Genomic DNA, 25,591 nt, shown 5'->3' on the forward strand with positions numbered 1-25,591 from the left:
CATTGATGTCCGAATTTAAAATGAGAAAAATGTAGCCCACACTACTGATGCCTGTGTGGTAATACGCACTACTTAGAGATTTAACCTGAAAGATAGCAGATGGACAAACAACCCAAAAACATGTCTTTGCTAGTGCAACATGGGGGCATAAAACACTGCATAAATATCTATATCCCTGACATTTGGTCATGCAAATAAAAATATATCCTCAGTACTATGTTATATAACTGCACATTTTAACTAAGTAATTGCTATCATGCAATGTTTATACAATCAAATTATGTTTTATAGCAAATACCATGCAATATTCAAGTCTAAAAATGGTTTTGACACTATATTATCAAACCATGACTAGTCAGAAGTACATAACAAGCATGCATCAATCCAAGCAGTGTTTGGGCACAAGTTTCATCTTCATTTTCCTGATAAAGCCTTCAAAGCAGTGACAGATCTGCAAAATAAATAAAGCATGCAAATGATAAAATACTCATGCATAATTAAGCCCTGCAAAGGCTATTGCAATACCAGAATGGATAAAAACATGGACAAAATTTTAATTCTAAAGGCCTGTCAAAAAAATTGCTTGTTTCCGGTCACTCGCCCGACCCTGCCAAATATCCCCGACCCTAAGTTTTTTTTTTTTTTAAGTCTGGGAGCATGAAATTTCAAGTCAAGCCATGCTCAGTTTGATGTCAGCAAAAGTAGAGGAATTTTGCAAATCAACATCATGCTAGCTGAAAACAAGCATGCAAATACATGTACTATCAGAAACTATCACACAACAATTTTGTGGGCAATGTTGCAAGAAAACATATAAAAAAAATTATTTGACAAAAAAAATCTGAAAATAATTTTTTTTTTTTTTTTTAATTTCCAACCGTCCGCCCCTGAATTTTTTTGAGGCTGTGACAGGAAACACAATATTTTTGATAGGCCTTAATTAAAGGACTGCAATTTTTATCCATATGATATTTTACATTTCAGCTGGCTAATATTACTATTATCAGGCAAAAGAGACATCTCATGGGAGCAGGCCCTATAGATATAACTAGTCTGCCAAAAATGGCACTTTATCATATATACTAGAATCTATATCATACACAGTGAAACCTGTCATTCAAGATCACTACTTTGTCCACAAAAATGTGGTTTTCATTTTTCAAGACAGATGGTCAAGATACATGGATAATTTATAAATATGAACTGTTATCTTAAGACAGGTGGTCTTACAATCAAATGTCAGACAGACTTAGGCTTAATTCAAATTTCAAATTATGAATGCGTCCCTATCTAGTAGGGACTATTTTGTTTTTTTGCTATTACTTTATCATTTTCACTGTATTCTACAAATTTTCTAAAACTCCATAAAAAAATTTCTATATTATAGGTCATAGATTCATGAGTTAAATTTTTTACCTGCTTGGATAGTGGACGTTAAGTCTATATATAGGGGATTACTACAGATTAGGCCTAATTTGTCATTTATGGAATTATATTTAATAAGCCAGGTATCAAAATGTAAAAATGTGCATGGTTTTAGACTTACTGACTACACATTTGTATGGTAAAATGTATAGTAAAACCAGGGTGAATGCGCTTGCTTGTCTACTATAGGCCTAAATAGCGCTTTATATTCTTTTACTTTTGGAGAACGTAGTTTCTCAATATATATGGAGAAAAGAAACAGCATTTGATGTCATTTATCTAATATTTTGGCCTAAAATTCCAAACACTACTTGTAAACATACACATCAAAACTATTTGTATTCATAACACGCCCATATAGAACACGTCTAAGTACAACACGTCTGAACAGCATACCGTCCATTAAGTGGGGCTAATTTTGAGCGCGTCTATTTAGACGATTTATGGCGATAACCCTCCCTGGCGAAAACCTGTCATTGAAATAGGCGAAAACCTCCCAGCAGAAAACAAAGGAGGAAGTCGACCATAACAATGGCGAGTCAAGGAGGTTTCCGATCATAATTTTAACTACTGAGCAAACAAACATTCCATCTGTTGTTGACAGACAACAGGGACGTTTTCGACTTTTGTGAAATTAGTAAATGTCAGATAAACAAAATCCCAGGCTGGGACCTTTTGAAATCTTTTGAAGATTATTGCCAGTATTAAAGTAATTAGCCAACTGGATAACATGATATGTTTGTTTATGCCTACATGCAATTAAGCAATTCACAAACATTTAGTAAATTATATAAAAATATTATTTACAAGTATGAATAAATATCTCATCTCATCTCCTCTAGCCGCTTTATCCTTCTACAGGGTCGCAGGCAAGCTGGAGCCTATCCCAGCTGACTATGGGCGAAAGGCGGGGTACACCCTGGACAAGTCGCCAGGTCATCACAGGGCTGACACATAGACACAGACAACCATTCACACTCACACCTACGGTCAATTTTAGAGTCACCAGTTAACCTAACCTGCATGTCTTTGGGGGAAACCGGAGCACCCAGAGGAAACCCACGCGGACACGGGGAGAACATGCAAACTCCACACAGAAAGGCCCTCGCCGGCCCCGGGGCTCGAACCCAGGACCTTATTGTTGTGAGGCGACAGCGCTAACCACTACACCACCGTGCCGCCCATGAATAAATATATAGTAAATAAATAGTCCCAATAGCTTCAATTGCAAATAAACAATAATAGTTAATCATATGATTACTGCAGTGATTGATTTATAAAAGGCATCTTGAAAGATTTATATCCGTAAGCTGCTTACTGTATTTACACTTAAAAATATAAGGAATATAAGTAAAGTTTATTTGTATAGCGCTTTTAACAATAAACATTGTCGCAAAGCAGCTTTACAGAATTTGAACAACTTAAAACATGAGCTAATTTTATCCCTAATCTATCCCCAATATAAGATATCTTTACACTCATAACTCAAAGCACTTAGGCCGATTTATCTGCTTAATATCTCTGGGTTGTGAAAAGGTCTTTAAAAATGCAAGTCTTAAATTTAATCTTATTTTTTATATAATTACCAGAGGCCAGGGTAGGTAAGTAGGTTATTATTTTCACATTTTTAGTTATGTATGGTGACACTAAGTAAGTTAAGTCAAAATATGTATGATTTCTGTGTTAAAATATAAACTATAGTATAAAACATAGGCTAGTATCAAAAAACTCCTAAATAATATACACCCGCCCAGTTGCAGCTTTTTAAGCCTAGGTCACAACCGGACGTATGATTTTTTTGGCCGTGCGATTTTTGGCGTTTCCCAAATCGCTGCGTTGTTTTTTTTTTGTGGAGAAAGACGCACGTTGGCCATAAGTTTGTCTTGCAACCTGAAAAAAACGTAAGCGCCCGTAGAGTGAGTTTGACATGACAAAGAACCTCTGCGGCCAGTCTACGGCTCGAAAATCAGCATGTCACACACGCGCCCTCCGTGCGTTTCTTGCATTTTTTGCACGTAGACCGGCCGTAGGAGCACATACAGCCGGTTGTGACCGAGGCTTTAGTAGGCCTAAAAGACACAAGTGACAAGTGTAGGACAAAATGCTCACTTATGAAACTGGAAATATTATGATCTTCCAAATAACGACTGATTAGGACAAATACTTACCTTAACATTATACTAAAGATGCAAAAATATACATTTAAAATTTTATTATACATTTAAAATATTATCATATAAATTAATAAATGGTGAAGTGGCTCATGCAGTTTTCCAGCACTGTTTATTGTTAGATTAGAATAGTTCTTTTTATACTAATTTTAATATATTTAATTTGTTGATTTATTTTTGTAATTTTATTGAATAAAATCATTATTGTCTTCACAATAATAAAATATTTCATGATCATAAAATGCTATGTTATCTTTTATTCAGTGAATTGCATTGGTACATACTCAATCTTGTCCCCCTACAGTACATATTTAATGTTCTGAAAATAATTAAAATTATTCAAACAATAGTTTAATGATAGAATAAAAAAAGAAATAATTGTAGTATGTTCATCGCCCTGTTACAAAAGAAAGTTCTGCTGTTGTTTATATGGGTTCGACTGATGTGGGAGGATTTCAACTGATTTACTCAGTTAACGCCTGAGATTAATCAATTGAAAACCCCCTCGTGCCAGGCAAAAACCCCATAAAGTGAGTAGAAAACCTCCCTGTGAGGTTTCCGATGGGAGGTTTTGGACAGGGGAGGTTTTTGCCAGATCCCATTTAGACTCGCATCCTTTATGGAATAAACCGTTATAAATTGCATGGCCCGGCAGTGGTGTAAAGTTGTTTGGAGACCTTAATATTTAAGATTTGTGCCATGCTGTGGACCGGCATGGGTACGAATCAGATTGACTAATTGTTACTAAAATATAGGCCTATATCCAAACTTTTAGACAGATCAACTATGTCGTGATCATCACATATTTATCCCATTTCATCGTTATGTAGGCCCAAAATGGGATTCTTATGAAATTAAAGTCGGTAAAGCAACGTAATTTCAAAGGCGCACATCAGATCAATTCGAAAAGAAAACATCATAATTATAACGTAGTAACAAACACAGTAATTATAATATGTAGACCTACGTAAAACCACAATGTGCAGATAATGTTTCTAGTGTGTTTTAAAGTGTAGTAATAGATATTTCTTACCTGATGGCACTAGATTTTAATCCACAAATTGGCTCAATTTCAACTCTGTCTCGTTCAACAAAATGGCGACGGGAAGTCAACTACAAGGCTGTGCGCAGGTGCATACCATCCGGGGCAGTCCATAACCGTCCGGGTATCGTCCGGAACTGTCCGGGTACCATCCGGACACTTTTATGGGGTATTGAACGTATGATTGTCAACATGTAAATTTTATACTATAGGCCTAGGCCTAATTGCAGTTTCACTTAGGGCCTATGAACCCGACCTATTATAGGCCTACATGTCTGTTAAAGTGTAATTGCAACATTTTGTCAGCTGTTTGTAGGCCTATCTATATGCAAAATTTATTTATTTATTTATTTATTTTATTTAAGTTTTATTGAGCACAGTTAAAGTTGGGGGCTGGTGCAGAAATATTCCAAATGTAAACATTCAAAATATAAAATAAAAATTAAAAATAACAGTTAAGCCATTAAAAATCATAATTAGGGTTCATGTAATGAAGTATGTACAGAGTCCATGATATTAGACCTATAGCTATCACCAACAAAAATATTTTGGTTTTTATTTTTAATTTTAAAAATGAAGTTTCAAGTAATGGTTTCATATGTATATCGTTTAAAAATGTAGCATAGGCTAAATTTGCTACAAAATTCCTAGCTACATATACATTAATTTTGTAAGCATAGGATATAATTATAAACTATACAAACATTTATTTTCAAGTTTTATAATACATTGTGTCAATTAAGCTGACTCTGATATCTATAGTAAAATCATAAAGTGTAACTTTTTATGAAGTTTCTTTGAATAACTCTCTAAACACAAGCATAACAATTAACAAATTATAATGAAAACATGCCATGAAATAACAAGATATGTTAATACACCATGTCAATTATGCCAACATACTCGAATAACACCATTAAAAATATTTTATAAGATTCAAACCATGAATTATTATTTGAAATTTCCATAAAATTTTTTGGTTGAAGGGATCGAAGCCACACATCACACGAATTTTATGCCTCATAGCAAAAATTTTCTGCACATAGAAGTGACATAAGCTAGCAATCATATTTATTTTTTAATTATGCAATTTAATTTTGTTCAAAGGAATTAAAAAAATAATAACATAATAGATTCATGGGGTATATACTTTTATTTAGAGGCAAGCTATACACATACAACATGAACATTATATGAATGTTCGCAAACACACTGAACATTATGCAAACATTCTATGAACATTTCATACATGTTTGCAAATGTTTGCTTCCATGCAAACATTACACAAACACCATGAACATTACATGAACGTTCGCAAACTTGCTGAACAATAAACAAACATTCTATGAACATTTGATTGATATTCACAAATGTTCGCTTCTGGGTGGGCTGCGGTTGTTGCTGAAACCGGTGACGTTCTGTTCCATCCCAGGTTTTAGTAATTGCCTGGGCCGAGCAGTAATGGCAGAGTACTCCATATGGACAAAATAGAGAAAGAGTGGAGCAGCCATCTTATTTCTAAACTGGATATTGCTGCCATCTTACCCTTATGTGGAAGTGAATGAACAGAGAACTGAACGAACAACTGAAAGTCAGATTGTTTCAAAACAATTGGCCACAAGATTGGCCTTCAAGAAGCGAGAACACAGATGGGTAAGCTCTGACTCATTTGGATAAAAAAAAAAACAACAAAAACACATTGTTTACCTGCATTTAGATTAATACATGTAACTTGTATTTTGTGTTTAAGTTACCTGTATAAGATTATTTAATTTGCTTCAGAATGTGATTGTCTCAGTTCATCTGATTATTTAATTAGCCTTTTACATTTTATCAGCGAAAATGCATGCATGTACATGTATGCTGCATAAGTTATAACACCTATCCTGTTTTAATGAGAGTCAACCCACAATCAATGAAGTCAAATCAGTCTTAGTTGAGCAAGTCAGTAACGGTATTTATCTCATCTCATCATCTCTAGCCGCTTTATCCTGTTCTACAGGGTCGCAGGCAAGCTGGAGCCTATCTCAGCTGACTACGGGCGAAAGGCGGGGTTCACCCTGGACAAGTCACCAGGTCATCACAGGGCTGACACATAGACACAGACAACCATTCACACTCACATTCACACCTACGGTCAATTTAGAGTCACCAGTTAACCTAACCTGCGTGTCTTTGGACTGTGGGGGAAACCCACGCGGACACGGGGAGAACATGCAAACTCCGCACAGAAAGGCCCTCGCCGGCCACGGGGCTCGAATCTGGACCTTCTTGCTGTGAGGCGACAGCGCTAACCACTACACCACCGTGCCGCCCAACGGTATTTATTTTCACCATAAATATTTTTATATATATGACTTTGGTCTATAACTGTAAAAGGCCTCGGCCTTAAAACCGGTTACCTCAGTGACATCACAGACTCAGGCATGGCTAGCTCAGCAGGGCAGCGCAAATTAGAAGAAGAAAAAAGAAGAAACCTTTATTTGTCACATGCACACTTCAAGCACAGTGAAATTCATCCTCTGCATTTAACCCATCTGAAGCAGTAAACACACACACGCACCCAGAGCAGTGGGCAGCCACACTACAGCACCCAGGGAGCAGTCAGGGGTTAGGTGCCTTGCTCAAGGGCACCTCAGCCCAAGGCCACCCCACGTCAACCTAACTGCATGTCTGTGGGGGAAACCAGAGCACCCGGAGGAAACCCACGCAGACATGGGGAGAACATGCAAACTCCACACAGAAAGGCCCTCGCCGGCCGCTGGGTTCGAACCCGGAACCTTCTTGTTGTGAGGTGACCGTGCTAACCACTACACCACCATGCCGCCCAAATGCCAACTTTGTGGTCGATTTTAACTCTCGAAAATGTTTTTTTTTTTTAATTCCCATTTATGTAGCATACAAGAGAGTCAAGGATGGAGATACGATTCACTCAAATGTATTTAAAAATAAAGGTTCTGCATATCTGCTTTAAGGGTGCTGAGTGGAAGACAACGTTTAGCACCATTTCTGGTCACTACAAGTATGGAATACTGCCATATGGGCTATCCTGTGCTCCAAGTGTCTTCCAATGCTTGATCAACAAGATACTGAGGGACATGATCAGATTTGTTACTGCCTACATCAATAATAACTTGATCTACTCTGCCACCATCATCATGTGAATCACGTCAAAAAAGTCCTGGCTTGAGTCCTCAAATACCACCACTTCATCAAAGCAGGAAAGTGTGAGTTCCACATCTCCCAGATATCCTTCATGGGATATGTTATCAGTGCTGAGAGAGTGACCTTGTTCTCATCCATGGCAACAGCAGTAACTACATTGTCAACTCCCACCACAGTCAAAGAGCTCCAACATTTCCTAGGTTTTGCTTATTTCTACAGGAGGTTTATAAGAGGTTTCAGCTTCATTACAACCCCACTTACTACCCTGCCTAAAAAGGGGTCTAAGTGTCTTCACTGAAACCACACTGCTGAAAAATCCTTCTCACAACTCAAGAGAGCATTCATGTCTGCTCACATCCTGAAACACCCTGATCCCACTAAACCTTTTATTGTGGAAGTTGACACGTCTAAGTCCAGAGTCAGAGCAGTGCTGTCTCAGCATTTTGGTGAGACGCTGATGTTGCACCCTGTAGCTTTTTCCCCCCCAAGAAACTTACCCCCACAGAACAGAACTATAACATTGATAACTGAGAGCTTTTGGCTGTCAAGTTAGCACTTGCGGACAGGTGACAATGGCTGGAGGGGGCAACCTATCCATTCACTATTTTTACTGATCACAAAAATCTGGAGTATCTGAAGACTGATCAGTGTCTGAATCCTGGTCAAGCCTGCTGGGCCCTTTTTCTTCACACATTTTCAGTTCACCATAGCACACAGACCTGGATATATGAACACAAGTTGATTCTCTGTCCCATATCTACCCCTTCACAGCTCCAGTCCATGATCCAGAACCCATTATCCCTCCAGTGTGCTTTGTGAAATCTTTGACCTAGGAGATTGGCCAAGAACTTTCTCAAACCATGCCATATGTCCGTGCCAACTGCCCTGCCAATCATACTTATGCCCCCCCCCCCCCCCAACCTCAGAGGCCATTTGATCACCTGGGCACACATCACTCCTGCCACTGGGCATCCAGGCAGTCAATGCACTTACAAATTCTTGTGAACTAAATACTGATGGCCCAACATGTTGATGGAATTAAGCCATTACACTGCAAAAAATATCTTAACAAGAGAAAATATCTTGAAAATAGTTGAAATGATCTAGCATTTCCTATTAGAAGAATACAAGACACCAATTCTGAGATTATTAAACCTAGTTCTAGATTGCAACCAACTTATTCTAAGATGTCTTATCAAGTAAAAATATCTGTCCATGCAGCAAGATAATTTCACTAGTATTAAGTAATTTGCTCCTCAAATTCAGTTTTCAATTTTTTGCAGTGTACATTTACTCATGTTCAGCATATGCACAGGCTAAAGTGCTTTGGGTGCATCCAGAAGGTAAACTCCTGCTACTGCCCATGCCTCAGCATCCCTAGTCCCATATTGCCATAGACCTCATCACAGATCTTCCAAAATCCCAAAGCAATACAGTAATCATGGTCATCACTGATCAATTTTCCAAGTCTTCAAGACTTATCCCTCTCCTACTACAGCCTTGGAGACAGCTGAACTCCTCTTTATCCATGTGTTTAGTTATTTGGTATCCCAGAAGATATCATCAGTTATCATGATCCATAGTCCACATCTCAGATATGGTCAATGTTTATGAACAGGCTGAGTTTCTGTAAGCCTAACATCTGGGTACCACGTACAGTCTAATGGACAGATAGAAAGGTCCAACCAGGAAATTGGAAGCTTTCTCAGGGTCTTTTGTACTGAAAACCAGAAGGACTGTGCACAGTTTTTGCCATGCCATGTGCTAAATATGTCCAGAACTCTGCTTCACTCTGCCACCCAACTTATGCCCTTCCAATGCATACTTGGCTATCAACCTCCCCTCTTTCCATGGGACAACTCTCCAACCAATGTCCCTACCACTGATGTCTGGTTCAAGCACCATGAACAGGTGTGGGAGAGTGTCCACCTGCTTTTAAAGCAAGTGGCACAAAAGGTACAAGCACTTCACTGATCAGCATACAGGGGAAACTCCCCCATCACATCACCCAGGTGACAGAGTGTGGCTTTAAACCAAGGACATCAGGAACCCACAAGCTTGTAAAAAAATTCAGTGCATCAACCTCTAAGATTCTGCAACACATCAGCAATGTTACTTACAAGCTGGACCTGCCCCAACACAATAGACTTTCACCCATGTTCCATACATCATACCTGAAACCTGCTATTTCAGGTCCCTTGGCCACCAATGTTCCCTCCACTTCACTTCCTACACTCCTCATGCTTGCCAGTCAACCAGTTTATATTGTTCATTACATCCTCAACTCTCACCGCAAAGGAGGTAACTGAGAATATTTGGTCAAGTGTGTGTGTGTGTGTGTGGGGGGATTTATGGCCCTGAGAGGCACTGTTGGGTCATCATCATCATCATCATCATCATCATCAGTTTTCCCTCTGGGCTCATCGTTGGCCTTGGGGTGCTCATGGTGGGGATAATTGAGCGTCCACCAGTTGCATTAATTCAGTTTTGTCCATCATAGCTCTCCTCACTTGGGACACATCAATACCAAGATTTTTTTCTGAGTTGGTCCAGGCACTCTGGGGGGTCCTGATATCAAACTGCACTTTCTTCTGTAGTGCACTGTTTTCCATCCTGCAAACATGGCCAAGGTATTTCAAGTTTTGCCAATAGCAAAAGTTCCAAATTGGGCTCGTGTTTGTTAGTTTCCGTAGGGTCTCATTCGATATTTTGTATCTCCAGTCTGGCTCTCCTTCTACAATCTGTTCTTTACTGTTAGGTGCATTTACACGTTTGTACCCTCCCTTAATCATTTTCCTCAAAAAAACATGCCATATGACCTCGATGGTATTGAGTTCTTTCTCAGTTAATGACCACGCCTGGATGCTGTACAGAAGGCGAGATCGCACACATGAAGTAAGGAATGCCACTCGGGTCGGTAACTTTATACAATGGTTGTTAGTACATGCTTGAGTTCGTTCCATTTTTGGTAGGCAGCTCCAATCCTTGCATGTACATAAATAAACAAGGTTTATTCATATCATTTGAGATCATGTACCCAAGATATTTGAAAGTTCACACATTCTTGATTTTGTTATTGCCAATGGTGATCAGACTTTCCTTGTTTTTTATTTCATCATCAACATTGAAAACCATTGTCTCCATTTTACTGCAAGACATCTTCAGGCCAAAGTGTGTGAAGGTTCGATCGTATATTTCAAGGATGGTTTTCAGTTCTTCCACAGAGTTGGCAAGAATAGCCTCATCATCAGCATACAATAATTCCATAATCTGGGTAGTTCCACGTGTTGGAGCCTTCCTACAATATTCCCGTGGTGACACTTCATTTGGCATACAAATATTCTACTTTCATTCCTGATTCTGGATATTCCTTCAGTATTTCATGACATGTGACTCGTACAACAAAGTCCATGTAGATGTTAAAAAAGGACGGGGACTCTAGTGTGCCCTGTCGGCATCCTACCATTGTCTCAAACAGATGTTTGCTTCCTTTCATGTATGCCTTGGTCCCTGTATAGAGTGCACGTAGTATGGATACTAGCTTGGGGGACTTCAGTCGAATTTCCAAGCACTTGAACAATGCATCCCTCGGAATCCAATCGTAGGCAGCCTTCAAATCCACGAATGCTATATACACTGGTTTATTTAATTTCCTAGCATTTTCCAGAAGCTGACATAGTATATATATGGCATCTGTGGTCGATCTATTTGACCGAAAGCCAAATTGCGTCTGCAGGAGAATGTGTTCGTACGTTTCCCTTATCCTCTCAACAACAATCCAAGATAGGACCTTGGAGATTGTAGCAATTATACTCAGTCCTCTGTAGTTTTCTGCCAATGACCTGAGGCCCTTCTTGTGTAAACATATGATGCTTGCTGTCAACCACTTAGATGGAATTTGAGCACAGGACCATATCAGTTGAATTAAGAGCACAATATAGTTAAGCAGTCCTGTTGACTGTGAGTACTTCAGGTGTTCCGCATTGATCTTATCTGTCCCTTGACATTTTCCGTTCTTCAATTTCTTTATACTGTCTTCAACTTCTGTATGCTCCAGTGTTTTGTCATCTATTGTAGGCATATCCTCCGGTGGTATTACATGTGGATAGCATTCCTGTTGTTCTAGTTCCGGTTGCAGTTCAAACTCACGTGCACTGAAGTGTGAGGCAAAATGTTCAAGTTTTCTTGTTAGAACCAGTGGTTTGTTGAGCCGTGACAATGATGAATACTCCTTCATTAACCGGAATTCCTTCTCTGTGCCTCTGCTCACTAGCAACATCAATTCGTCCGCCTTGTTTTTAAAGTAGGCATTCTTTAATTTTGTACGCATCTTTCTAGTCTCATAGTACAAGATCTTTTTCTTTACCAGGTCTTTCTCTGCCAGGAGTTTCTGCGTTAGTTCTCTATAGGCGTGGTCTGTCCAAGGCTTATCCATCTCCTTCTTGGTTTGTGGTGGTATCATTTCCTTAGATGCTGTCAATATAGCCTCGGTTATTCATTCCTCCAGTTGTCTGTTTGTCTGAGTATATCCCAATAGAAGAGAATCTAGCCTTTCACTATACTTGCCTTGAATATCGAGATCAGCCCCTAGTGCTCTTATATCTAGATGTGCTTGGTGAGCGCTGGATTTCCGGAACATCTTGTGTACTCCTTTCTTTGTTGGAAAGGCGGCACTCAGTGGTCAGAGTCAAATATTTGACTTTGCATTGGGTATACTCGACAGTTTGTTGTAGCACGTCTTGTACATACCAGTCAGCCAGGATGTAGTCTAGCCGACGCTTATATCCAAGGTTAGAGTGAAATGACCACCTAAGCTCGTGTGACCGTGTTGCAAACATAGTGTTTAAGATGTAGAGCTGGTTACACTCAGCAGTTTCTAGGAGTTTTGTGCCATTAAAGCTGGTTATGTCTGTATCATGGTAAGATCCAAATCCTCTCCAGTTGCCATGGTTACAGTCCTTATCAATGGTCGCATTAAAATCTCTGGCCACAATGATCTTATAGGAAGGATGGTTTCCTTTCGTTTTCTGCATGGCTCTACTCAATATACGGTAGTAGTTCTCCTTTGTGGAGGTACTGTGTTCTTCAGTTGGGCAGTAGCAGCAATATATCAACTTTACTCCATACACCTTCACTCTGACCATAGTCATTCTACCTTCCATTACATGTTCATCATCCAAGAGCTGGACATGTGGTGCCAAAACAATGGCAACGCCTGCCCGTGCCACACTCATGCCGTTGAATACAGCTCGCCAACCCTTCAGAACACAATCTTCAAAGCAGATCTCGCCCTCACCCCTTATATGGGTCTCTTGCATGCACATTATATCCTGTGATAGGTTCTTACAGCATGTCACACAATCCGCTAACTTGCTTTCACATTTGCAGGTCCGAACATTCATTGTTCCAAGACAGAACCTATGATGTGTCCGCTTTGGTGCTGAAACTCTGATGTTATCCATTTACACACAAAACAAAAACAAAAACAATGAACAATATTGCCTTTTATAACTATCTCCAGCCTGGAAGAGGCTACTTCACAACCTGGTGCCAGAGCTCCGTTTGATCACCCAGTCGCAAAACCGGGATCCCCAGGGTGCACCTGTCTTAGTGACGGAGGTGGAGCTGGCTTAAGTGTGAGAGGTGATTAGACTTACCGGGACTTATATATGCCTTGTAAGCCTAGCAGTAAAACTGAAATTTGCACATCACACAATTTGCACCCCAAATTGTGGTCCCTGACAAGGATCTCTTAGATCCACTCCTTTGCCAAAAATTCCATGCCAAGCATCCCAATAAACCAGGCCCTCACCCCCAGGACCACACAAGAAAAAAAAATGGCAGTCCCAGAGTGAGCTCCTTGGGATGGAGCTCCCAAAGAGTTCTGTCACATTTGCACCTGCTTGCACTCAATTTACTTTTAAACTCAAAAATGGCTCCTATAGGAGATGACATCTTTTTCAGGGAAAGCCTTGCTTATTTCAGCAAAGAAATGTGAAACCACATTCTGCATGTATTAAACCTGCATGGCTCTGTAGTAAGAGTTTTGGTGCTAAATTGGCTTGCCTGCAGCCCAGACGTGTCTCCCATTGAAAACATTTGCTGTATTATGAACCACAAAATATGACAAAGGAGACCCTGAACTGTTGAGCAACTGAAATTGTACATCAGGCAAGAATGGGACAACATTTCACTTTCAAAAAAACAATTAGTCTCCTCATTTCCCAAACATTTCTAGAGTTTTGTTAAAAGAAGAGGTGATGTCATGTCTGCACCGGCTTGCACACAAGACTCCACTTCCCAGAATTCATAGCAGCCTTTACATTTGGCCACCATGGATTACAACACCCATTCTGCTCTTCACTGCTCAGTGTCCCCTGATTTATTGATTGCAAACACCTGTTCTCAATCACCACAGCACACTATAAAAGGACTCTTTTTCACAACCCATGTGAAGCATATGTTCAGTTCCTTGTATCTGATTTTAATGAGCCTTTTGTTCTTGTGCTGTTGATTCTGGTGTTGGCTTTGTTTGTACTTTGGATTTTGCTCTTTTGCCTTTGCCTCCGATAACCTATCTGTGCATTGCCTGTTTTTTGATACTGCCTTTTGCCTCACGATTTGGATTTGTCTGCCAGTTTGCCTGAATAAACTCTCTTCCAGCTTTTACATCTCTGTTCTTTGCATTCCTTACATGATACACAGTGGTAAACATGCCCCTGACCCAACTTTTTTTTAAATGTGTTGATGGCACCAAATTCAAAATGAACATATAGTTAAAAAAAAAAAAAAGTTTCTCAGTTTCGACATTTGGCATGGTGCCTTTGTACTATTTTCAATGAAATAGAGTTTCCATGATTCACAAATCATTGCAGTCTGTCTTTTTATTTACATTTTACAGGTGTCCCAACTTTTTTGGAATTGGGGTTGTATTCCTATTTCAGAGAAGGCAAATTCTAAGACTACCCTCATATTATTTTGGATGCATGTTCCTTAGGCTTTACAGTAAATATGTCTTTTGATTAGCATGACAACAAACCTCATGGTGTGCTCACAGTTTTAGTTTCCTTCGATGAGTTTAGTAAACCCACATGTACACACCCACCAGGTGTATCTTCTCAGATTTAAACCTATTATTCTTCACAATGAGGGACATCTTTTAAGTTTTCACATAATACTGCTAAAAGGATCAGAATAAATAAGAAGATATTACAATGAAGAAAATGCTTATACAGGTGTTTGGCTTTTTGATATCCACTGTTGGTTGGTTTTTAGTGTGCTGCACGGTGGGAATGGACTACTGGAGAGTTACCTACATAGGGGGTCAAGGAGGCTCCTGGATCATAAAGGCTGCATGGTACTGGTCCACCCTTTGGAGAGACTGCTATATAGACTCCAGTGGTGTGTCTAGCTGCAAGGACTATGACACCATGTGGGATGTGAACCCTACAAGTAGGACAGAGCAGGGTAAGTTGAGTGGATGGGCCATATGAGCCACATCTATGTGAAACTAGCATATAATTGAGAGAATGCTGGAGTGAATGATGTAATTTTTTTCCTGATAGAATGTACAATTGAAGTAATTTGCTTTGGCTAAGAAAGGCAGTGAAAAAACTGTTGGATCCTGACATGGCAAAAAGTAACAGTAGTATTAATAGTTCTAGTAAAGGTAAGAGTAATCATTTTTATTATAACAGACTCAATCATTTTAATAAATCCCCTTGTAAAGCTCTCACAAAGAGTAATCAGGTAAAAGAAACAGTCCTCTATTGTTGCATGGCTGTTATTAATGGCATTATACATTGTAGTCCAGTTGTAATGTTTTTCATTGTTTTGGCTTTATACTTCTGCACATTTAAATGACTCACTGAATGGCACCTCAGCTTGTAACAGAACAGCAACCCCTATTAAATCAACACTTTTTTTTTGTCATTTCTCGGGCAAAAAAAAGGAATATCCTAAACTAGATGAGTAAATGGCTGTATTTTAATTACTGAAGACAAGACTAACTCAAAGACTGATGTTCAACAAAAAAATATTTTATTAGAAGTTTTTTTAAAACCTTTTTTTTAAATTAATTCTTTATCACTACCTTCCACAAGTCTTTCTATAATTCAGCTATTTACTGATAAAGGATAAACATTCAGTGACAAATAGAATAATAATAATGGATTCATTGTTATAGAAGAGGCTTCTGTCATTATAAAAATGCTGTACAATACATACATCTCAGCAAAAAGTATCATGATTCACACACGTAACTCAATTAGGTGGCACCAGTGTAATTTTTTTTCCTTTCTTATGAACAGGATCGATACAGGCTGTGCGGGCTTTGTTGCTTGTTGGGATGTTTCTGGGACTTTTCGCCACCATATTTTGTTTTTTTGGGATGGACTGCACATATATCGGTGGACAGGAGAAAACCAAGTACAAAATATTACTATTAGGAACTGTTCATCATTTTGCTGGTGGTACGGAAATTATAATATCCAAATAATTTCTCAAGATTTACTTATTTTTATGCCTCTTGTGATGCTGTACATTTCTCCCCAAGGAATGTGCTGCTTTGCTGCTTATTGCTTATTCACAGGTAGACTGGGCACAGTAGCATTTACACGCATGGCTGATGCACGTCTCTTAAGGTATTCACTTTTGTTTTTAATAAATTATATTTAATTTTTTTCAACAGTAAAGAGTCAGGTGTTTTTTTTTTTTTTCACTGATTATTTTGTTTCAGATTTTGGAAACTTTTAATCTAATCAATGTTACTACTCCTTTCCCATTCCAATGCAGATGTAAGCTTACAGCAGCCAGTATGTGCTAAATTAATTTTCTTTATGTATTAATCAGGCTGTTTTTTTCTACTCAAACATTCAAACAGTCAGAGCAAATAATGAGACACTTATTTTGATACACGTTTCTTTTCATACAATACCATATGGAGCCCGAATATACAGATGAAAGCACCTTTTGGTGAAACCAGAAATTGTGTTGTAAGATGAATGGTGAAAAAAAAGACTATTTTTGTCTTTTCTATAGGTATTACATCGGTACTCCAGTATTGTTTGGTTTGATAGGCAGTTCTTGCATAATTCTGAGCTCTGTTCTGTATGCTGTGACTTTCTACAGTGTCCTCACAGGAAATAGGTAAAACTTGCATACATAATTTTTCTAGCCACATACAGTGTCTTGCAAAAGTATTCATTCCCCTTTGTGATTGTCCTGTTTTGTCACATTACAAGCTGGAATTAAAATAGATTTTTGGTGGGTTAGCACCATTTAATTTACACAACATGCCTACCAGTTTAAAGGTGAAAATTGTTGTTTTATTGTGACACAAACAATAAGATGAAAAAAACAGAAATCTGGAGTGTGCATAGGTATTCACCCCCTTTCGTATGGAACACCTAAATAAGAGCTGGCCCAACTAATTTACTTCATAAGTCACAGAATTAGTTGATTAAGATCCACTTCTACAACCCCGATTCCAAAAAAGTTGGGACAAAGTACAAATTGTAAATAAAAACGGAATGCAATAATTTACAAATCTCAAAAACTGATATTGTATTCACAATAGAACATATCAAATGTCGAAAGTGAGACATTTTGAAATTTCATGCCAAATATTGGCTCATTTGAAATTTCATGACAGCAACACATCTCAAAGTTGGGACAGGGGCAATAAGAGGCTGGAAAAGTTAAAGGTACAAAAAAGGAACAGCTGGAGGACCAAATTGCAACTCTTTAGGTCAATTGGCAATAGGTCATTAACATGACTGGGTATAAAAAGAGCATCTTGGAGTGGTAGCGGCTCTCAGAAGTAAAGATGGGAAGAGGATCACCAATCCCCCTAATTCTGCCCCGACAAATAGTGGAGCAATATCAGAAAGGAGTTCGACAGTGTAAAATTGCAGAGTTTGAACATATCTACAGTGCATAATATCATCAAAAGATTCAGAGAATCTGGAAGAATCTCTGTGCGTAAGGATCAAGGCCGGAAAACCATACTGGGTGCCCATGATCTTTGGGCCCTTAGACGGCACTGCATCACATACAGGCATGCTTCTGTATTGGAAATCACAAAATGGGCTCAGGAATATTTCCAGAGAACGTTATCTGTGAACACAATTCACCGTGCCATCCGCCATTGCCAGCTAAAACTCTATAGTTCAAAGAAGAAGCCGTATCTAAACATGATCCAGAAGTGCAGACGTCTTCTTTGGGCTAAGGCTCATTTAAAATGGACTGTGGCAAAGTGGAAAACTGTTCCGTGGTCAGACAAATCAAAATTTGAAGTTCTTTATGGAAATCAGGGACGCCGTGTCATTTGGACTAAAGAGGAGAAGGACGACCCAAGTTGTTATCAGCGCTCAGTTCAGAACTCTGCATCTCTGATGGTATGGGGTTGCATTAGTGCGTGTGGCATGGGCAGCTTACACATCTGGAAAGACACCAATGCTGAAAGGTATATCCAGGTTCTAGAGCAGGGGTCACCAAACTTTTTTCTCTGGGGGCCACATTGTCGTTCCTGACTGTGATGGGGGGCCGGGGTTGGGTCAGCTATATAACATAGAATTGTATGACCCAGACAAATATGACCACCAGCAGGCCTCATTGTGTAGTAGAGATTACTAGCCTGGCACAGCCGTCCCCACTACTATATCCACGCTACTATATCCACACTTGATTCCTGGAACATATTTGTTTATCTTTACTAGTGGTTTGCAAAAGTAGTAATCGAGTCTTCACACTTTGTTTTAATTTGAAATACCACAGATATTCCATTTATTTATTTTCTAATAAAAATAACATCAAAGCTGTCAAGGTAAGAAACATCTGCCTAGTTGAGGTGATTGACACTGGCAAAGGTGAGTGGAAAATTATAAATTGTAGGTAGGCCTGTTGATATTATTAATAATATTAATAATAATTGTGTGCAGCACTTAATAAAGGTCAAATAAATAGGCCTATAAAATAAATACATTTTAAAAAACAGTGAAATTATAATAATATGAGCAATAGATCACAGCAGTTGTGCTGCGTCCTGCACGTCATTGCTCTCATCCATGGCCAAAGCAAAAAACTCGAATTCTGACGCTCTCTCATTCAGCTGGTCATACACGTTGTCCCCCAAATCTTCGGTTCTCCTGGTCATAGTAGGTGCGGAGAGACTCACCGCGTTGAGCGCATCCTTCTTGTTGGGACACACCTCTTCGGCCACAGCAAGCATGCATACTTTAACAAAGTCCCCATCAGTAAACGGCTTTCCATGGGTAGCTAGTAGGTGAGCTACCTTATAGCGAGCTCGGACAGCAGCCTGGTTGATCTGGGTTTGGCGAAGGAATACATTCTGTTGTGCAGCCAGTCCGCATTTCATCCTCCGAATCGTGTCTTCTCTTGTTTGCCCTCGCAAACTAGCATACTGTTTGTGGCAGGTTTCGTAGTGACGACGCAGATTATATTCTTTGAAAACCGACACACTTTCTTTACATACAAGACAAACTGCACGGTCCTTACACTGAACTAAAAAATAATCGGTGGTCCACTGTTCTTTAAAAACTCTGCACTCTGTCAGCTTTTCGCTGACCGCTAGCCATTTTGCTGTCCTGAACACTGACAGTTCTCTGCGCGTGCGCCGCCTGTCACTGCTTGATCGCGAGCATATGACAAAAATTCAGAAAATATGAATAGTTCATTTTATAACTAAATATCAATTTTAATTGATAAAATCAACAAAATACAAGATGCAGACATGTTATTATTTGCCAAAAAGCAATTAAAAAAAAAATAGGCCATGACCACTTTTGGGGATTGCCTCATAGGGCCGGTCAAAGGGGGGTGGCGGGCCGGATCCGGCCCGCGGGCCGTAGTTTGGTGACCCCTGTTCTAGAGCAACATATGCTCCCATCCAGACGATGTCTCTTTCAGGGAAGACCTTGCATTTTCCAACATGACAATGCCAAACCACATACTGCATCAATTACAGCATCATGGCTGCGTAGAAGAAGGGTCCGGGTACTGAACTGGCCAGCCTGCAGTCCAGATCTTTCACCCATAGAAAACATTTGGCGCATCATAAAACAGAAGATATGACAAAAAAGACCTAAGACAGTTGAGCAACTAGAATCCTACATTAGACAAGAATGGGTTAACATTCCTATCCCTAAACTTGAGCAACTTGTCTCCTCAGTCCCCAGACATTTACAGACTGTTGTAAAGAGAAAAGGGGATGTCTCACAGTGGTAAACATGGCCTTGTCCCAACTTTTTTGAGATGTGTTGTTGTCATGAAATTTAAAATCACCTAATTTTTCTCTTTAAATGATACATTTTCTCAGTTTAAACATTTGATATGTCATCTATGTTCTATTCTGAATAAAATATGGAATTTTGAAACTTCCACATCATTGCATTCTGTTTTTATTTACAATTTGTACTTTGTCCCAACTTTTTTTGGAATCGGGGTTGTATGCAACCAAAGTGTCACATGATCTGTCACATGATGTCTATATAAAATACTACTTGGGACTACTGCCCAAGTTCTTCTGATTCTTAATTGTCATCTCAATCATTTTGACCCAATTAGTACACTCCATGTAGTATGCATTATTGTCCCTACTCCTTTTAAGAACACATTTTTGGACTTTAATTGATGAAACATTTAAGAGAAATTGATTGTATTAGTACTATATAAATTACAAAAGTAAGATAGTTCGTGATTCAAGAGTACATTTTGTTGAGACATAGATTGCTCAATCATGTTTTTTTTTTCCATTTAAATCTTTATTTTGTAGAGAGATGGACATTTCAGCTTCAAGAAAATACATTGCTCCTAAGACACACAAGACATACAAGAAGAAAGGTCAAACATTTTACATCAGAGACGATGCAAGATCAATTCAATCAAGGTCCTTCATCCAATCAAGTAGCCAAGTGTCAAGAAGTTCTATAATTCAGGCTGACAGAGACACTTTTGTTTGAATGTTGAAGCATGGACGATACTTCCAACGCTTACATTTTACTTGCTACCATTAGAGGTGGAAAGTAACAAATAAGTATAACAAATGTGTACTTGTTACAGTACTTATGTAAAAATTTATTGTAAAAAAAAAATAGTCTACACACCCGTTTTAAATTTCAGGTTTTTATAATGTAAAAATGAAACCAAGATTAAATCATGTCGGATTTCTAATGTGATACAGTAGCCAAGAAAATTAAAGTGAAAAACAAATAGAAACATACATCTGTCATCAATGAAGTGATTCTGATTAACACCACATACTGTAAAGGTCAGCTTTTTCTAGTCAGTAATGACAGTATAATAGAATACATTTTAGGAGAAGAGAAGGGAAATACAACAGAACAGAATGACACACACACATCTATCTATCTATCTATCTATCTATCTATCTATCTATCTATCTATCTATCTATCTATCTATCTATCTATCTATCTATCTATCTATCTATCTATCTATCTATCGATGTAAAATTGTATACAAATGTGTCCGCACACATTCTGTATATAACTGAATGACAATATGAGAATTATCACTGTATAGGATAGAAAGCATTATGAAGATGTAGAACAGAATACAACAAACTACTATAAGTATTTTATATTGATTAGGATAGATATTTATGATAAGATCATAGAATATACTACAAGAGAAAACAAGGGAATTTGACAGAATAGAGTAGAATGCATTATGATAGAATAGAATATGATACATTGAGCGGCTACAATTATTGACACCTAAATGATCTTTGGGCCACTGCAAAAGTAGAACAGACTTTCAGTACATAAATTGTGCATGATTAATTAATCAAACTTCCACTGGAAAAAAAAAGTTGATTCCCGATTACTTAGCATATCAAATCATGTGACACCGTTCCACAATTAGACACCTTTGTCTACAGTTGACACCATTCCACAATTTTCGACATCCAGATGATTTTTTTTTTTTTAAATTGGTATGTGGTATTAAGTGAACAAAATAGTTTTTATTTAAAAATTTGTTTTACATAGACTTATATTTAGTACAAGATGTCTTTTTATATAAATATATCGATGTCGGTGCTTATATAAATGAGGAAGTAATTCTAATGTTTGTAAACAAATGAACTGATCATGTTTGACCTGTGTCAGAAAATCTTTGTTCCACTTTCTACCCACTTTCTAAGTATTTTTGTAGATCACATTTTGTTAATAATTTGTTGTTTGTATTAATTTCTAGTTTTGTAGTTTACCAATAAATTTCAACAGGCAATTGACATTGTAACCACATAAAAATCCAGGTCAAAGTCACATGTCATTCCTCAAACCAAAATATATTTTTACATCTAAAAATAAAAAAAAATTCTACTGATATGGTAATGTGTGGTAGATATTTACAACAAACTGAATATATATCATGGACATGTTTTTACTTTTCTTACTCTTTCATTTGACAGTTGCCATTTTGTATCAAAATGCACATTTGAGAAGTCAGGAGAGGTGTCGATAATATTGATCACTTTCACCAGTGTCCACCATTATCAACACCCTGTAGAATTAAGTTACATTTACAATTGTTATGTATCGATCTTTGTGTAACATTGTTGATGTAGATGAAGTACTTTAAAAAAAAAAGTGCTGTGATTTATATATATATTTTTTTCTGATTGATAACAGAATAGGATGCTTATAGAGTGTTTGGAATCCTGTTGCAATAAATAGAATTAGACCAGAGTTAAATTCTTAGCATATAAAAAAAATTACATGCTTGAAATATTCAGATTTTTCTATTACATTCAGAATATACAGTGGATAAAGTGTACACACCCCGTTAAAATTATAAGTTTTTCTTATGTAAAAAAAAAAAAAAATACCACAATAAATAATTTCAAAATTTTCCCACATTTAATTTGACCTATAACCTGTACAATTCAATTGAAAAACAAACAAATCTGTTAGGGGGGAAAAACATAAAAAACATACAATGAGCTGGTTGCATAAGTGTGCACACCCTTAAACTAATACTTTGTTGAAACACTTTGATTTAATTACAGCATTCCGTCTTTTTGGGTAGGAGTCCATCAGCCTGCCACAGGCAATATTTGCCCACTCTTCCAAGCAAAAGCACTCCAAATCTGTCAGATTGCGAGGGCATCTCTTGTGCACAGCCCTCTTCAGGTCACCCCACAGATTTTCAATTGGATTTAGATCTGGGCTCTGGCTGAGCCATTCCAAAACTTTTTTGGGGTCATTGTCATGCTAAAAGATAAAATTCCTCTTCATCTTCAGCTTTCTAGCAGACACCTGAAGGTTTTGGGCCAAAATTGACTGGGATTTAGAACTGTTCATAATTCCCTCCAACTTGACTAAAGCCCCTGTTCCAGCTGAAGAAAAACAACCCCAAAACATGATGCTGCCACCATCATGCTTCACTGTGGATATGATGTTCTTTTGGTGATGCAGTGTTTTTGTGCCAAACATACCTTTTGGAATTGTGGCCAAAAAGTTCAATCTTGGTTTCATCAGAGCATAACACATTTTCCCACATGCTTTTGGGAGAGTTGATGTACAGTATTTTTTTTTTTTTGCAAAGTTTAGCCGGGCCTGGATGTTTTTCTTTGTAAGAAAAGGCTTCCGTCTTGTGACCCTACCCCATAGTCCAGACATATATGGAGATTACGGGAGATTGTCACATGTAGTACACAACCAGTACTTGCCAGAAATTCCTGCAGTTCCTTCAGTATTGCTGTAGGCCTCTTGTCGTAAAGCTGCTTTGCGACAATGTTTATTGTTAAAAGCACTATACAAATAAACTTGACTTGACTCTTGGCAGCCTCCCTGACCAGTTTTCATCCTGTCTTTTCATCAATTTTGGAGGGATGTTCAGTTCTTGGTAATGTCAAGTTTATTTTTATAGGTCTTTTAACAATAGACATTTTCGCAAAGCAGCTTTACAGAATTTTAATGACTTTAAACATGAGCTAATTTTATCCCTAATCTATCCCCAATGAGCAAGCCTGTGGTGACAGTGGCAAGGAAAACTCTTTCAGATGACATGAGGAAGAAACCTCGAGAGGAACCAGACTCAAAAGGGAACCTATCCTCATTTGGGTGATAATGTGATTATAACATTTTTAACAGTTTTAATATGAAGTCTGTTTCATTGATGTTAAAACTTTTCATTGATGGAAACTTGAATGCAAAACTGTTCATGACAGCTGCAGTCCTAAAGTTAGCAAGTCAACTGTAGCCCTCAGCCATAAAAGCATTACTCTAAGTATCCAGAGCATCTTCCAAGTGTGACTTTCAACTGTCTATATGAGGGTGTCCTCCACAGGATTGATGTGATGAGACTCCAGCCAGACATAGGGCATCAGGATGGATCAGGCAGGCCAAGGAGCAGAAGAGTTCAGCATCTCAATCTCAGGATTGACATGTAACTCAGAGGGATGGGTGGGAGAAAAAGAGAGAGATTTCACTTGATGCCCAATGTCACCTGATGAGTAGGAACAGTATGCATTTTGCGCTGAGCATAAGCAGGGACTCCAGCAAAACTAACTATGGCAGCATAACTAAAAGGGGAGAGCCAGATGGTAACACAGGCATGAGGGCACCCTGGGACATAAAGCAGCCAGCCACTCCACCGTCAACAAACTCAAGTGATCAAGCGAGTGGGGGACTGACAGCATCCATACATTCCAGTTTACCAAACACTATGTTTGAGGACCCTTCAGATCTATTCCATTACCTCAAACACTATTAACAAAAAGCTTGACTAAACAGATATGTTTTCAGCCTAGACTTAAACGCTGAGATGGTGTCTGATTCCCGAACACTACTTGGAAGGCTGTTCCATAACTGTGGGGCTTTGGAAGAAAAGGCTCTGCCCCCTGATGTAGCCTTCACTATATGATGTACCAGCAGATAGCCTGCACTTTTTGATCTAAGTAGATGTGGCGGGTCATAAAGGACCAGAAGTTCACTCAGGCACTGTGGCGCGAAACCATTCAGTGCTTTAAAGGTCAACAATAGTATTTTATAATCAATACAAAATTTGATTGGGAGCCAATGCAGTGTGGATATGACAGGGGTGATGTGGTCCTATTTTCTAGTTCTAGTAAGGACTCTTACTGCTGCATTTTGAACTAACTGGAGCTTGTTTATGCACTTATTGGAACATCCAGGCATTACAATAATCCAACCTGGAGGTAACAAAAGCATGAACTAGTTTTTCTGCATCGTATAGTGACATTAAATTTCTTATCTTGGCAATATTTCTGAGATGAAATAAAGCTATCCAGGTAATGCTATTGATATGAGTTTCAAATGAAAGACTGGGGTCAATAATCACCCTGAGTTCTTTTACTGCTGCACGTGAAGAAACAGAAAGGCCATCCAGAGTTACTGTGTAATCAGAAAACCTACTTCTAGCTGCATGTGGTTCTTGTACAAGTGCTTCTGTCTTGTCAGAGTTAAGCAGAAGGAAGTTAATAAGCATCCAGTGTCTAATGTCCTTGACACATTCCTCAATTCTATTAAGCTGGTGTCTCATCTGGTTTTGCAGAAACATACAACTGTGTGCCATCAGCATAACAGTGGAAACTAATACCATGCTTACGAATAATATCACCCAGAGGTAACAAAGATAAAAAGCAGTGGGCCTAAGACAGAACCTTGTGGAACATCAAATATTACTTCAGTATGTCTAGAAAAATCACCATTTACATCAACCTACTGATAGCGATCAGTTAAATAAGAGCTGAGCCAGGAGAGGGCCATTCCCTTAAAGTGC

The 25,591-nt window shown here is 38.4% G+C and overlaps 1 protein-coding gene across 3 annotated transcripts; it reads left to right on the forward strand.

The window, feature by feature from the left end:
* The first annotated feature begins 14,996 nt into the window (after positions 1-14,996).
* cldn10l2 (claudin 10-like 2) lies at positions 14,997-22,171 on the forward strand. Of its 3 annotated transcripts, none has more exons than XM_060928613.1 (5): positions 14,997-15,270; positions 16,113-16,274; positions 16,358-16,445; positions 16,843-16,950; positions 20,597-22,171. In XM_060928613.1, exons 1-5 carry the CDS (start codon positions 15,018-15,020, stop codon positions 20,781-20,783), a joined length of 798 nt encoding a protein of 265 aa, XP_060784596.1. In that variant the 5' UTR covers positions 14,997-15,017; the 3' UTR covers positions 20,784-22,171. The 3 variants fall into 3 exon arrangements, with proteins under 3 accessions (XP_060784596.1, XP_060784597.1, XP_060784598.1); XM_060928614.1 differs by having other exon boundaries at positions 16,394-16,445; XM_060928615.1 differs by lacking the exon at positions 14,997-15,270 and adding an exon at positions 15,375-15,472.
* Positions 22,172-25,591: the final 3,420 nt, after the last annotated feature.

The sequence above is a fragment of the Neoarius graeffei genome, chromosome 9 (genome assembly GCF_027579695.1).
Source record: "Neoarius graeffei isolate fNeoGra1 chromosome 9, fNeoGra1.pri, whole genome shotgun sequence".
NCBI lineage: Eukaryota > Metazoa > Chordata > Actinopteri > Siluriformes > Ariidae > Neoarius > Neoarius graeffei.